This window comes from Canis lupus, chromosome 15 (assembly GCF_011100685.1).
Source record: "Canis lupus familiaris isolate Mischka breed German Shepherd chromosome 15, alternate assembly UU_Cfam_GSD_1.0, whole genome shotgun sequence".
Taxonomy (NCBI): Eukaryota; Metazoa; Chordata; class Mammalia; order Carnivora; family Canidae; genus Canis; species Canis lupus.
Window position 1 is genome coordinate 16,732,213 of NC_049236.1, and position 14,891 is coordinate 16,747,103.

At 58.8% G+C, this 14,891-nt stretch overlaps 1 protein-coding gene across 11 annotated transcripts in view; it reads right to left on the reverse strand.

Moving 5' to 3' along the window:
* PTPRF (protein tyrosine phosphatase receptor type F) overlaps window positions 1–14,891 on the reverse strand; it is an 87,140-nt gene that overhangs the window by 42,220 nt on the left and 30,029 nt on the right. For all 11 annotated transcript variants that reach the window (XM_038558365.1, XM_038558361.1, XM_038558364.1 and 8 more), the window contains one exon: window positions 7,736–7,924. In XM_038558365.1, the coding sequence (XP_038414293.1) occupies window positions 7,736–7,924 (189 nt within the window). The remainder of the gene's footprint in view (window positions 1–7,735; window positions 7,925–14,891) is intronic.

Here is a 14,891-nt window from a genome sequence, read left to right on the forward strand (position 1 = left end):
GACAGTCAAACCCACACAGGACAGTCCAACGGACACTTAATAACCCCACAGCACAAGCCTGACAGAGAACCGCCGCCTGCACAGAACAGCCAGAGCGACCCTAAAGACCCCATCCTGGGGCTCAGGCTGGCTGATGGCACCATACCCACAAAGGACAGAGACAGAACTGCTGAACCCCACCTGTGTGGACTGCATAAGGAGCGGAGGAAGAGTTCCAAGCCACACTCTCATGGCCCAGGCCCCAGGGGAGGACTGCCCTGGGTGCAGGGCTGCAGCCCCCCACTGCCCGCCCTCCCTCTTCTGCCGCCCAGACCCAGGGCAGCAGGAGGGGCCCTGAACACTCAGGGGGCTGGGGCCCGGGGGCTGGAGGTGGGGGAAGGGGCTGCCAAGGCTTAACGTCGAGGCCGGCCTGCTCTGCGGTTCTGGCCTCAGCCCTCCCCACTGGACATCAGGGAGCACGAGGGCCCAGGGCACGTGCCAAATACCCATCTCCTGCAAGAACAGTTCTGACGGGCACCCAACAGGTCATGTGTATGGGATGGATGGACACTGTTACAGAAAATGTTCCCTCAAGCAGGCAGGGTCAGGCCCCTGGCTGGTTGGGGGTGGGGGGTGCTGCACTAGGTCAGCTCAGCTGGGGAGTGGGGGGAGACCTGGGGGCCTGGCTCCACAGGCAGGGACAAGAACTAGTGCCTGGGTGAGACTCCTGCTCGGGGAGGAGGCTCCCCTGTGTGGAGACCTAGGACTGGCTGGGGACCCAACACAGAGCCCGGGCCTGGATACACACAGAAACCCCCAAATCTGGAACCAACACCAAGACCCGGTGGCAGGGGCATGAAGAACTATAAGTAGTCCTGGCCTGGGAGGGTCATGGACAAGATGCCCCACAGGGAGGCAGCTGCTCCTCTCAGCCCTATCTTCTGTCCTGAGACCACCCTGGCCGTGGACTGAGGGTCCAGATGTGCCCAAGGAAGCCAAAAGACTTGTGAAGAAATGATATGAATCAAATCAGTCCAGAAGCGACCATTTTACAGTGGGCCTGCTCCGAGCCAGACACTGCCCAGCCCCTCATCCCCTCCTCTAAACCTCAGGAGTCCATGAGGTGGGCCCTGGCCCCAATTTAAAGAGGAGGACGCAGACTTCTGAGAGATCAGACCGATTTTCTGAAAGTCACACAGGTGATTCAAACTTGCACCCGGATCTTTCGGTCCAGAGTGTGGTTCGGGAGCTCCAGGCTGCAGGGCTCTGGGGCATGAGAGCAGCCAGGGCTGGCAGGCGATCTGAGCTAGTCACGGTGGACCCTGGTTGTTCCCTGTGTCCCAGCAGCATCTGTGCTGGGCTACGGGGATTTACAGGATGGTCCTCACTCTGCTCTAGGGCCAGGATGTTAAAGGGAAGTCAAGCCATCATGGAGGACCCCAAGAAAAAGGAGCTTCCTGGGAAGAAAGGGGGGCCTGGTCATGCTGCCCCACCTCCCGGGAAGGCTCTCCACCTGTGGTCGGGCTTGGGGCTCAGCACTTGGCTTCAGTGTGGGGCGGACAGGGTCCCTTCTGTGGGGTTGGCCTGGAAGGCCTGGGAAGCAGGGCTTGCCATCCCCCAGGCAGGGCTCAGCTGAGTATATCTACAGTCCAGACTTGCAATGGATGAGTCCACAGGAGGGAATGACTGAGAGTGGAGGTGTGTGGTGGCCGGTGGTGCTTGGGGGACCGGAGCTGGAGATGAGGAGGCTGGAGAGGTCAGGATGGGGATGGGGGAGGTGACGGACTGGACGGGATGGAGTGGTGGTGACGGCAGTGGCGTGGCGTGGCGTGGCGTGGCGAGATGCACGGACAGCATTCTTACCTCTGATTGGTGAACCACCTGGCGAGGTAATTTGAATGCAAATAAGATCAGAGAGAAGCATTAGTACAAAAGGAAGGAAAAGCCACAAAAAGCCAAACCAGATAAAATAAAACACGGAGAAATCAAGGCCTGAGTTAGGCCAACGCAGGTGGTAAGTGCGCAGGCGCCAGGCTGAGCCAGGCTGAGTGTGGGTGAAGCTGTGTCCCCCAGGTCACTGGCACTGCTCAGAGGGGGCGGAGAGGGGAGTGGGGCTGGGGTCATCGGGGCTGGAGGGGACGGGAATCAGGAAAGTGGGGTTAGGGCTCCTGCAGACCAAGCTGGCTGAAGCCAATAAGGGGAAAGTGAATAAAAGAGGTAGCAACCCCACTCCTAGGGGCACCCAAATGTCACAGGTGGGCAAGATTCAAAATAAAGCACTTACCAAAACAAACCAAGGAGGTTAAGCACACAGAATGGGCTAATGGGAGGGCTTGCTGTAGGCCACCACCAGGCCAGGTCTCCCTCAAGCAGACACACCAGCCCGGCCCGGCCCCATCGTGGGACCTGGGGTGAACTTACAACCCAGTGGCAGATGCCCTGTAGAGCCCACTCATCCCACTCATAAAAAAGTTTGTGACTACTGAGCTTCCCCTGAACCCGACTGGTGAGAGCCAGAGGCCAGGGCCTCCTCCTTGCCCTTTTAGTGCTTCAAGCCCAGAGGGGCAGACATGCACTCTCCAAATGCCCAATGCAGGGCTGTTACGAGGTCTGCACAGGCTGCCTTCCCACACGTGCCTCCTCTGAGGCTGCGCTCGGGGCCCTGCTTCTGCTACTGCCTCATCCAGGAGGTGAGGAGCCTATGAGGGGGCCTGGCCCCAGTGCCATCTACCCTGCCCCCCCTGCCCCCGCCCTCTCTGCCCATTGCAGTGGGGAGGGAAGTGTGCCAAGAGACAAACACCGATCACTCTCTCATCGAACTTGATGACACCTGCCTAGGAGGAATTATCCGTGTCTACGTCGGAATGATGAAACAAGCTAAGGGCCAAGTGGCTTCCCCAGAGCCCAAGGTCACGTGGCCTGTGAGGCGGCAGGAACTAACCAGGTCTGGTGCACAGCCTTCCCACTGGATTAAGACTGCCTCCTGCAGACACAGGGGCTGGACGGGAGGCAGAGGCAGCTGCTGGGACCTGGGCTGGGCATGTGAGGGGCTGTAGAAACCCTGGGAAGAACCATTATCACAGCGATCCCCCAGGCATGGTCCAGGCACCCTGAGTGTCTCTGAAACTCTTTCAGAGGGTCAAGGTCAAAGCTATTTTCCTGATACTAAGAAGTTATTTGCCCTTTTCACTCTGGCTCTCTTATGAATAAACGGTGGAGTCGTCCGGAAGCTCCACGAAGTGTGATACTGCAACAGACCAAACGTAGAAGCAGCCCTAAGAATCCGGCAGTCTTCTATCCAGCCCCCATTTAAAGAGATTTGCGAAAATGTAAAACAATGCCACTCTCTTCACAAAATGTTTTTGTTTTACAAAACATAATTATTTTTCATTAGAAATGTTATTTAACGTGTAATGGGTTTTTAAATTATTTTAAGATTTAAATATTTAAAACCTTTTCGGTCTCAACATCTAATACGGTAAATAGTGATGAATAAAACCTACACAAACAAAAGCTCTCTGAGGTCCTCTAATATTTACAATCAGAGGTCCCAAGACCAAAAAGTCAACAACCGCTGATCTGCTTCTGCAGGGCAGGCCTGGCCTGGGAGAGGGCGGCAGTGGAAATGGGCCAAGGCTGGCACCCCTAGCTCCCGGTCTCTGCTCCCCCAAAACCTAACCTGCTGGTAATGAGTCTCTGGACCTCTCAGAAGAGTCATTCCTCCACCAAACAAAAAATTTGCCTTACCATTTCACAAGGTGGGTGTGGGAGACTGGAGGGACCCAGGAGTCAGCGGCGCTCCTGAGAGGTGCCAGTGTGCTCAGGCCAAAGGGAAATCATGACCACGCACTGTCAGCGTGCCCTCCTGGCAGCCCCAGCTGGTGGGAGGGGTGAGTCGGGGGACAGGCTCTTTCAGTCAGAGCCGGGCCAGCCAGCAGAGTAGGGGACTGCAGGCCTCAGGCCCACTCTGGAGTCTGCTCTGCACCCGGCTCTGGGTCCCATCTGCCAGGGCCGGTGGGCCTCCACCCACAGTCAGCTGCTGGCATCTCTGCTCAGGACCTGTAGTCTCAGCCCGGGTGTCAGAGGGTGTGGAAGGAGACTGTGGTCTGGGTGAGCACGTGCATGTGGTGGATCAGGTTGTCCTCGACGGTGATGCATTCAGGGCCCTGGGATGGAGCAGAGCCTGGGAGGGCTCCTCGGCACCCTGTCCGGGCTGGGCAGAGCCTGTGGGCCACTAGCTCCTTTCAGGACCCAGAAGGGGCTCTGAGCCCCACCTGGAGGTCAGCCTCCACCTGCTGCTCTGGTGACATCGTCTGCTCCTGACTTGACTTCCACTCTCCCTGAGTTTGTCTTCATTCCTCACGGGCCCACACTGGGCCTCAACTGCAAATTCCCAAGAGGCTCTTGTGGCACTTCAGTGAGGAAAACACCTGCAGAACAGAGCTCAGGCCTGGATAGCGCTCACACCAGCCGCCCTCCTCTCCAGCTGCTGTTCCAGGGGCCACACCCTGTGGCCCGTGCTGGAGCTTAGCCTGCAGGTGCCTGATAAGTTCTGGGGACCTGTCAGGGAGGGCCTGAGATCTGGAGAGGATGGGACCGTTGCAGCTCTGCAGTGCTCGCAGGGTCCAAGCGTACCCCAGGCCCCAGGTTTGGCATTTGTGACACTAGAAGGCCTCTGGGTGACTGCCTGGGGGAGTTCCCGGCCCTGGATCTCCATGTGGGACCGCGGGTGAGTCCCTTTAACTCAACTGTAAAGTGAGCATGATAATCACAACCTGTCCTACTTCTCAGGGTTGCAGAAAAAACAAGTGCAACAAAAGGCAGGGAAATACCTTGTGATCCGTCGGTGATGCATAAACTGTGAAAGTCCCTGTAAAGATGAGTGCTTGGGGGCCTGATTCCACTCCATGAAGGGATGTCCCTGTCAAATGTGTGGGGATCAGCCCCAGCACCCTTCTACATGGTAATAGGACAGGGCCAGCAGCTCCTGGAGTCAGGGCCTGGTGCCAGGGCCAGGCAAAAGGGGGGTGCAGGGAGTCCTGCTACTATACAGGTGGGATGATTAAGTCCCTTCAGGTGCCATCCCAGGAACTGGACCTGAGGTCCATAACCCCCAGGTTACAGCTTCCAGGTGGCAGCAAAGGTTAAACAAGGTCTTCCTTGGACCTAAGAGGCAGGGGGAGTGGACCTTTGTCTGCAGGGACAGGGCCCAAAGGTCTCGTTCATGAAATAATTTATTAGCAATGGCTCAGAGATACCTGTCCTGTAGCTGGTCTTGGGTTGGGAGCTGGGGGGGGAAGGGGACCTCGCAGTGGGGAGCCAGACCCAAGCCCTCCCTGCAAGGTGCGCCCTCGCTTAAGTGAGCCACGCTGGAGCCAGGCAGTAACAACACGGCGTGGGGTGTGTCCTGAAGGAGGAGGCCTTAGTTGGGCAGAGAAAGGAGAGGCTTCCTGATTTGGTGGCTTAGAGCAGATGGCAAGGATGGGTCAGGGTGGCTCTGTGCAAGTGGCAAGTGGCCAGAGATAACAAGAGCCCCATTCCTGAAGCCCTCCCCATACGCGCCAGGCGGGGAACTAAAACTTCCATTGCTGTTGTCTTGCTTAATCCTTCCTGTCACTCCTTTTTAAAGGTGGGGAAACAGAAGCTTAAAGAAGTTAAAGAACTTCACTGAGGCCACAGAGCTTGCAGGTGCGGAGCTAAGACCCAAGGGGGTTAAGCCGGAGGTGTGAGCTGGGAAGATCAGGAGCGGTTCTGTGCGGCTTGCTCAGGAGCAGGTGCCTGGCCACGTGGGCAATGAGATGCAACTGAGGTTGTTGGAGCACAGAGGGACACGGGCAGAAAACTGGCAGCTGCTGGGGTCTGGATTCCCGGGGAGGGCCCGCAGGCAGGGAGCACAGCGCTTGGTGACTGGGACATGGCCGGGAGGCAGCGGGAGGACAAAGTGGGTCGACAAAGCGGGTCCAGCATGACAGCCGTGTGGGTGACCAGTGGACGTGACACATCCTGATGGGAGGAGTCGGCGTGCATCCCCTGCCACTAGCAGGGAGATGGTCGGTGGGAGAAGGCCACAGTTGTCTGGGAAGAAGTCACCACTCACGGCCAGTCAGGGTGACACCTGAAGGCAGCTAGGTTTTTTTTTTGTCTTTTTGTTTTTTTAATCTAAAGCTTGGGCAAGCTGTGTGGTGCTGGAGACAGAACGAGGGGTGTGGGAGCAGAGGGGGCCTGAAGCTACAGGAGCAGGTGAGCTGGCCCACGGGAAGGCCCTGTCCGTGGGGACAGCGCAGGGGCCAAGGGCTCCCCGGCTGGAGGGAGGAGCCGAGGAAGAGGCGGCCTCAGGGAAGCCAGGAGGGAGAGGGAAGCCAGGGAGAAGGGGAGGGGGAGCAGCCAGTGGAGTAACGGGGCAGGAGCCGACTCATCGGGCAGTGAATGGGTGGCACAGGGCCTGGCACACAGTAAGCACCACATAAATACTTGATGAACAAGCGCGAGAGACAGCGAGCCTTCCCAGAATTGCTGCCACGGACAGTCAGTGCCATTCTGGGGCGGAGGCCAGGCCTGTGGGGAGGACCATCTGGCTGTTTGGGGAGCCTGCTTGGGGGGCTGTGGGGAAATGCAGAGGAGCCGAAGCATGCGGGCCGCTGGGCAGTGCTGGGCAGTGGCTGCAAATGCTGCCGGACCATTTCCTGCCTTGATTATGGCTGTTTTAATTAACTGCATTACAGCTGCCTCCATCTTGTTGAGTTTTAATTAAATTAAATGAGCTAACACTTTGTAGGCTGTCTCAGGCGGCCATGGCTAGGGCCTGAATCCTGCCCCTGCTGGGCAGCTCACCACTCCCTCCTCCCCTGGTGGGAGGGAGCGGGGAGGGGCTGGCACCCCAGGGAGCGGCACGGGCACCTCTAAAGCCTGCAGGACCCCAAAAGGGCAGAGTCAAGTACTCCTTTGTAATGTGGACCTCACGGCTGCCGGGCAGCAGGGGCTCTGGTGGCGCTGGCCATCTTGCCTGTGCCCACCGTCCCGCAGCTAGCGGAAAGTTTCTGGACCAAGGTCTATCAGTCCAGGGTTGGCTGGCGGGCAAACGCAGAATGCAGCTAAGCCGATTCTGAGCCTCCTTTCCCGCCTGCACCGTTCCCACAAAAACTGAATCAATTATCCTGGCGGGAGTCTCGGAGGCAGATCGATCAATGGGGCGACACCTCCTGCCTGGTCATGACGGCATCCTTGCTGCCAGGGCTCCGAGCTGGCTCGACTCAGATATCTGGAGGAGACAGGTGGCCTTGGTGACCAAGGGATGGCAGCAAGTCCTCCTGGCTCTAAGCCCCTGAGGTCCAGCCTTTTGAAGCCTGATGGATCAGGCATCTCTGGCCTCTATTCCTGGCTAAGCCCTGCTGTCTGGAGAAGTAAAGAGAAGCATCATGTAGGCCTCCTCTCGGGCCAGGCTGTAGGCAAGATGGAGGATAGACACCCACAGAGCACCTCTGCAGAACCCAACACCACACTGGGCACATCACTCATGCTGCAAGGAGCCGCGCTGGACCAAAGTTTAGGCTCTGACCGTTCCAGGAAGGTAAAAGAATCACCGGCAACGAACCCATGCTGTCAAGCTCTCTTCCCTGGGCCAGGGGGGCCTGTACCAAGATCTGACCCGCCCACCAGATGTCCTCTGCTCAGCCCCAAGAGGGAAGGCACTGCTGGGTGTCAGGTGGACACCTTTCCTGGAGTCTGTGTGGCCCCTTGACCCTTACCCTCTGCTCACCTGAACGTAGCTGCTTGATGCGGCCATTGCTTGTGGCAGGGTCCACAGGGAGGAAGTCCTTGAACCAAGAGATCTCAGGGTCTGGATTCCCGCCTGCTGCGCACAGCATGGTGGCTGTGCGTGCCTTCTCCACCACCTTCAGCTGAGGCCCCATGTCGATGGAGGGGAACCCAGGGGGCAGCTGTTCTTCTGCAGACAAAAAACAGAAGTGCAAGTTAGGGCCGGCACTGCCTGCCTGCTGGCACCTTCCAGCATGGGCAGCTTCTCCTGACTCCTGGGTTGGCTGGGACCCTTAAGACCCTCGTCTCCCAGTTCCTGACTTCTAAGGATGCTCCATGTGAGGAACCAGAATCCCAAGTCCTGCTTCCCAGGCCTACTCCCCAGTCCTACACAGTGGGGCCCACCCTGCCCCGTCAGGGAGTTTCCAGATCTGAGAAACAATGCCTCAGACTGGAGACGTCAGCACTTATCTCTCTGGGCTCTGGGAAAAACAAGGATTGATGCTCTGCTGGCCACAGCAGAAAGTGCTACACGGATGCTGGGCTGCGAGGGGCCCACAGCTCGTACGGCAGCCCCTAGAGCCACAGCTCAGCCCAAAGGCTCCCGGGGCTGTCTGGTACCCACTCCTTTTTCTGAACATGCGGTGTCCCCTCCACCGTTTGCATCTAGCCTTTAGCTCCACAGCATAGGAGAACCCCATATCACAGCCCAGATACAGGACCCGATTGGGCACCCCCTGCCCTACCAGTGAGCCCCCACAACCCCTGGTCCTGACCCATTCTCTACTAGAGTCTTTTTTTTTTTTTTTTAAGATTTTATTTGTTTATTCATGAGAGACCACAGAAACAGAGAGAGAGAGATGCAGAGACACAGGCAGAGGGAGAAGCAGGCTCCACGCAGGGAGCCTGACGCGGGACTCAATTCCAGGTCTCCAGGATCACACCTTGGGCTGCAGGTGGCGCTAAACCGCTGCGCCACCAGGGCTGCCCCTCTACTAGAGTCTTGACCCTGACCTTCTCGTAGTCCCTGGGGGGGCCACAGTCAGGCCTAGGGACCATGTTGGAGCACGTGGAGGCCAAGGAGATTAAAAAAGCTCTATGAGGACACCAACATTTGATGAAGGGAGGCACAACTCTTCCCTGGCTGCCTTTTCCCACCTTGCTGGGGGTTGGAGGCTCATGCAGGAGTTGGTCCCAAGGGAGCAACAGCCACGGATGTCAGCATACCCTCACTCCCGCTGCAGAGACTCAGACACACAGCCCTGGAAGCTGGCAGAGCAAGGCCGGCCTCTCCCCACCCTTGGAAGCACCAGGGACTGGGAGCACAGGCTCTGGACTGGTGCGAGCCAAGCGGGGCTCCCACCTCTACCATTAACTAGCTCTGTGACCTGGGTGCCTTACTAGTCTTCTCTGTGCCTCCACTATCTGTAAACAGGGTTCAAGTGCCCGGCTTGTAAAGCCATCATGAGGACCACATCTAAGGATGCACAAGGTGCTAGGGAGTGTCTGACAGAGAACCTGCACCAGGGAGTACTGGCTGACATCACCATCATCAGTGGCTAAGCCACCAGGGTGGACGGGTACCGAGACTAGGGCCTGGGGCTGGTGGGGTTTGCAAACCCCACAGCAAAGCCCAGAGTGCGTCTGAGCACTCAGCAGAGAGCCTCTCCCACGGTGTGGACGCCTGACACGCCCTATGGAGGACAGAGAACAGTGTCTGTCTTCCGATGGGGGATCGAGGCTCCGTGGTGGCAGAAACCAGGACATAGCCCCTCCTCGGGCCCAGCACAACACGGGTGTGTGGGGACACTCGCTGAGGTTGGACTCCTGTGCCAGGGAAAAGGCACATGACATCCTCAGAAGTGATTCTAGAAAATAAAGGCTGGCAGTGCTGATCCTCCCTATAGACTCTCAGAGACCCAGGGGGACTGACTGAGGAGGCAGGCGGGAGAGGAAGCTGGAGGAGCCCCAGTAGGCGGGGGTAAAACATCCCTCTATCAGCTGCCAGACCTGGGGTGGGGGTCGGGGGGTGGGTTCCTGCCAAGGCTCTGGCTGCCAGGGACATCCCAAAGGTACTGTGGTGGCCCCATTAGGACAGGGGGTCTTGGGCTGGGGAGCAGCAGGACTTGGAGCACGGCTTTGCTTCCCCCGCCTCTCCCAGTGGCTGGCGCTATGCTTACTTCCCCACCTGCAGCCCTATAAATTCCAGATGTGAACCCAGCATCTCCTTGACTATAAATATGATCCCACAGTGTCCTGACTCCCAGCTCTGATTTTCCAAGGAAAATGTTAAACAGTGGCAGGGAAGCAGGACTTGGGATGTACCACGCAGGAAGCAGCTTCCTTTGGGCCTGAGGCCCAGTGCTCCCCACCCCCCGCCGGGCCCTCCTCAGCAGCTGGGGGACACTCAGGACAGTTAGAGCCACCCTAGCTCACCAAGGTGACAGTCCTCAATCCTCCCTGCTCAGCTGTCCTGAGCACATGGGGGATGCAGGGACGACAGAGTCGGCCCAAGTCCAGGCCCGGGGGCCAACCAGCCCCAGCTCCCTGGCAAGGTAGAGCAAGGAGAAAGGAAGAAGTATGAACACCTGCGGCCCCGTGTCCCGGCATCCACTCTGAATTCCTAACACGGGGAAGGTCTGGGGGATTTACGCCAAATTAAGGACAATTAATTTTCTTCCCTCAATTATCGCGCCCTCAATGGCTCCGTCCTTGGCTCAGATCATGCCTCAGGCGCTGCCGCCAGAGCCTAAAACCGGCATGTGTGAAGAGCTGTCCATAAAACAGCGGGACCCAAACGCCGGTCCCTTGTGCCAACTAGGCTTCTAGGCAGAACTCAGGCGGCCGCGGTCCCGCACCTCCAGCGGGGGGAGCGTGTCTCGCAGGAGGACTCCGGCCCCTCAGGGGCAACCCGCTGCTGTCTCTTCCCTCTCTGCTCCCCAGGAGGCTTCTGGCACATTCAAACGGAGCCAAGATCAGCAGCTGCTTACTGATGCCCCCTGTGTGTCTGGCCAAGCTGGGCACAGGGCACGCTGGACCCATTCGCTCATCCGGCACTGCCCCCCTGCCCTGCACCCACACCACCGCCTGAACCACTGAGGCTCAGGGTAAATCCCTCACTCTGACCTCACATGATCACTGCAAACCCATCAACAATCAGGAAACTGAGGCCCAGATAGGAAGCGTAGAAGGTTACGGTTTTGGAGTATTTACCGTGCTCCATGTAGAGAGGTAATAACGTGCTTTAAAAAATGATTTATTCTTAGCAAAACCCTACGGAGGGTGGAGGAGGAGCGATGGGGTGCTTGCAGACCTGGCCAAGGTCATGCAAGCTGAATGAGGTGGGGCTAGGGTGACCCGGGGGCGGGCCCCATCCTGGCAGGGCCGGGCCTAGGACTCCCAGTGGGGGCGGCCCTGGGGACAGTGCCACCATCCTGCCCCCTACCACGCCCTCCGCCGGCTTCGGGGCCCGCCGCTCCTGGAAGCCCCCCAGCACGAGTGGCCACACGACCCCGGCTGTCCCCCCCACGGGGCCGCCCGCGGGCGCACACCCACATCCCCGCACCCCCGGGCGTGCTCAGCGGGGCCCCTCAGAACCTGTCCTGCGGGCTGCGGGGAGGAAGGCCCCTCCCCCTCCCGGCCACCGGTAACCATGGCAACAGCGGAGAGGCGGGCTCCGGAGGAAGGCTGCGCGCGCCCATGTCCCAGCCCGTGTCCCAGCAGGCGCGCGCCGGGGTCGGTCGGCCAGCTGCCACCCCTCCGCCCCGACCCCCACCTGCCGGGACCCTGCTCCCCCATCCCAACTCCCAGCCCTCCGCTCCCCTCCCGGCCTCCTTTCTGCTCAGGCGCGCTCAGCCGCGGGCCCGCCCGGCACACCTGCTTCTCAGCCCCGCGTTCGCAGTGTGTGCGCCCGCAGGGCGGAGGCCCCTCCATTCTCTGATACAGGGGTCCCTGGGAGGGAAAGAGAAGCCCACGGGGCCTTTAAGGGACTGCAGAGCCCCGGTCTCTACAGCTGCCTGTGGCTCCTGCCAGCACGCACAGGTAGGGCGCACGCACATTCCCAAGGGGCGGCCCCCACGGATCCCTGCGAACCCGTGGTGGGTGTGCACCTGGATGTTAACGGTTCCTGCAGCAAACCACACTGGTCTTTGGATGCTGCAACAGATCTAAACTCCTCCCCTGTTGTCCCCACTGGGCAGAGGCAGATGACAGGGTGTTTGTGTGGGGGTGGAGGGTGTTGGGAGACTAAGGCTCAGAGAGGGCCAGAAACTTGGCTGAGGCCCCACAGCAGTGGTGGAGCTGCTTCTGCTCCATGACTCACTTGCTATCTTGGTGACTTCCTGGAGGAGGATACAGATGCAGGAGTACTAAACCCTTGAGCATGAGAGGCAGGGAGAACTTTGGTGGTGGGGGTGGGGTGGGGTTGGGGGGGAGACATCTGAGTGAAGGCTATAGGAGGGTAGGGGGCCAGTAGGAAGGTAAGTCTGGTTGCAGCTAAGGCAAATGTTGGGGTCTTGATAGATGAGGCTGGGGTAGGGGTGGACAAGGGGATGAGCTTAAGCTGGCTGCAACGGCTGGGGGGAGGGAGGCTGGTGAGGCCCCTACAAAGCACACACAGGTTTCTTTGTCCAGCTCAGCCTGGGATGCCTGAGGCTGAGTCTGGGCCAGAGGGAGGAGGCTGCACCAGGGAAGCCGACAGATGGAGACGCCTTGCAGGGTCCTGGGGCGGGCAGCACCGTCTGTCAGCACGACCTTCTCACCCGTGTTTACCCAGCTTCATGGCGTCTCTGTGCATATGCAGGCACACACCGGCACACACGTACACAGGCTCCCTGGGGTGGCACCATCTGTAAGCCTGACCTCCTCCCCTGTGCCTGAGTGTTGGGCCTGGCCTCACCCTGTCTCGGAACACAGACACAGAAACATGCACAGCCAGGGACCTGCGGAGATATACATGGAGGAGACAGGTGCAAAAATAGAAGCCTACATGCGTGTGTGGGGGGGCACCTGTGGTGCCAAGCACCTGTGGAAGCAGACTCACACAAGCAGCTCCAGAGGCGGTGCACACGGGTACTCCACACACATGTGGAGATGTGCAGCCAGAGATACACGTATGCCGAGGCATGTGCGCCCAGAGACATGGCAAATGTGCCAACAGGTAGACACACATGAAGGAAGCTCACAGGTAGCCTGGCTGCTGGTTCCCGCAGGCCCTGTGCACCTAAAGAAGCCGAGGCACCTCAAGCCTTGGCCCTGAGGCGGCTCCATCCTGAGCAGGGCTGGGGACAAGACACCAGCTACCCATTCGGAGGTCCCCCCAGCCCTGTAGGCTCCTGCTCTCCCAGAGAGCACCCCCACCCTGCTTCCAGGCAGTAAGGGGGGGCTGAGGGAGCCTGGGGCCCGTCTTCCTTCACAGCTTTCAGTCTCGATTTTCAGCTTTTTCTAAGAGAAAACTCCCACCTCTTCCAGCACTCAGATTTCATCAAACTTGGCATCTTAAAAGCCTGTTTTGTTTTTGAATCTGAGCTGTTTGGGGCCTGTCGGCAGCGAGAGCCCGAGAGTGGCAGTGAGAGCTGAGAGCAGTGGTGGCCTCCCCTCCCCCAGGGCTTCCCTGGCATCTCACACTGCCCTACTGCACCTGGTTGGTGAGGCCTCCTCGCCACATACCCCCCAAGTGAATCCCGGGGCTATCCCCAGACAGACACCGTACTCGCACTCTGGCTTTTGAACCCTGCCCCAGGCTGGACTCTCCTCCTGGGGTTCCCCCACCTTGGCCCTACTCCAGGAAGATTCTTTTTATCCATTTACCCCCCCACCCCGAGGTTCAGGCCCAGTCACTCCAGACCACTGACAGTCTCCCACTCACTCCTCAGACCTGTCACCCCAGCTGGCCAGTTCACCAAGGCCAACCATGACTCCACGGGGCTAAGTCCAAAGGACACTTGCCAGTGCGCATCTTGCCTGACCTCTTGACAAGCGCCCCGCCCCATGGACCACTCCCTCCTCCTTCACATACCTCTCTTCTCTCCACTTCCACAGCCTGGCTCTGGGTTTCCCTCTTCCCTTTCAGGCCCCTCCTCACCAGATTCCTATGGAACACCGCCACCCCCCTCCCCGCCGCCCTCCAACATGAAGTACTAGCCAGCTGGGGCTCCATCCGGGCCCTCTTCCTCCCTTCTTGGCTCTAGCTCTCTGAGATGTGCCATTTCTCAGCCTTCAAAACTCCATTTCCAGATGTCCCTTGGAGTGCCAGGCGAATCCGAACAAGGCCTCCTGGATACCTCTCCCTGGATGCGCGCACATGCCTGATACAACAGATTTCTAGCTGAACTTGTCAATCTGCCCCTTCAGACTAGGTCCTAAACCTCAGAAAATGGCACCACCATCTACCTGGCCCCAGAGCCATAACCTAGAGTCTCTCACTTCCCCAGTTCAAGTAGCCAGGCAGCTCGCCACTCTTTCTCCACTGCTCCGTAACCCATTCCCCCTTCCTCCCCTGCCGGCTGCCTGGGTTTGGGCCATTGCCACCACTTGCCTGGGCTGCGGGGCTGCCCCAACCTCTCACTGGTCTCCTGCCACCCTACTCTGCACCCTCAGGGACCGTTCTGAAGCGTACATTTGATCATGTCATTCCTCTGATTAAAATCCTCTCTCTCCTGGCAACCAGAGGGAGGCATCTTACCAAGGATGAAGAATGTGCACACACGGGGGCATTTAAAACCTCCAACTTGGTTAGCTGTTCCCAGAGCCGCTGGCTCCACTCCGTGGTCATGAGGTTGGGGGAGAGAGGAGTCAGCGAGGGGGCCAAGCCCACAGCAGGGCCAGGCACAGTGGAGGTACCTACTGTCTGGCTAACAGAAGACACAAGCGTACTGCCTACGGCCCAGGAGGACCATTCAGAAGGGAATCCACTTGGGCCCTTGGAAAAGGATCAAAACTAGAGAAAATGAGGGAGTCTAGGTACCAAGAAACCCAGGGTCTGGAGTTGAAGACCCTCCTGGCAATGCCCATCTATAATACCTCTCTCAGCCCCAGGCCTCAGGGCCAGAACTCTCCAGGAAAAGGTTGAAGAGCCTCATGTTTGTATGGTCCCAAATGCTGCAGTGGCCGTGAAGGGGGGTGGAAGGACAGGTCGCAGAGACCACAGGCTCTGGACC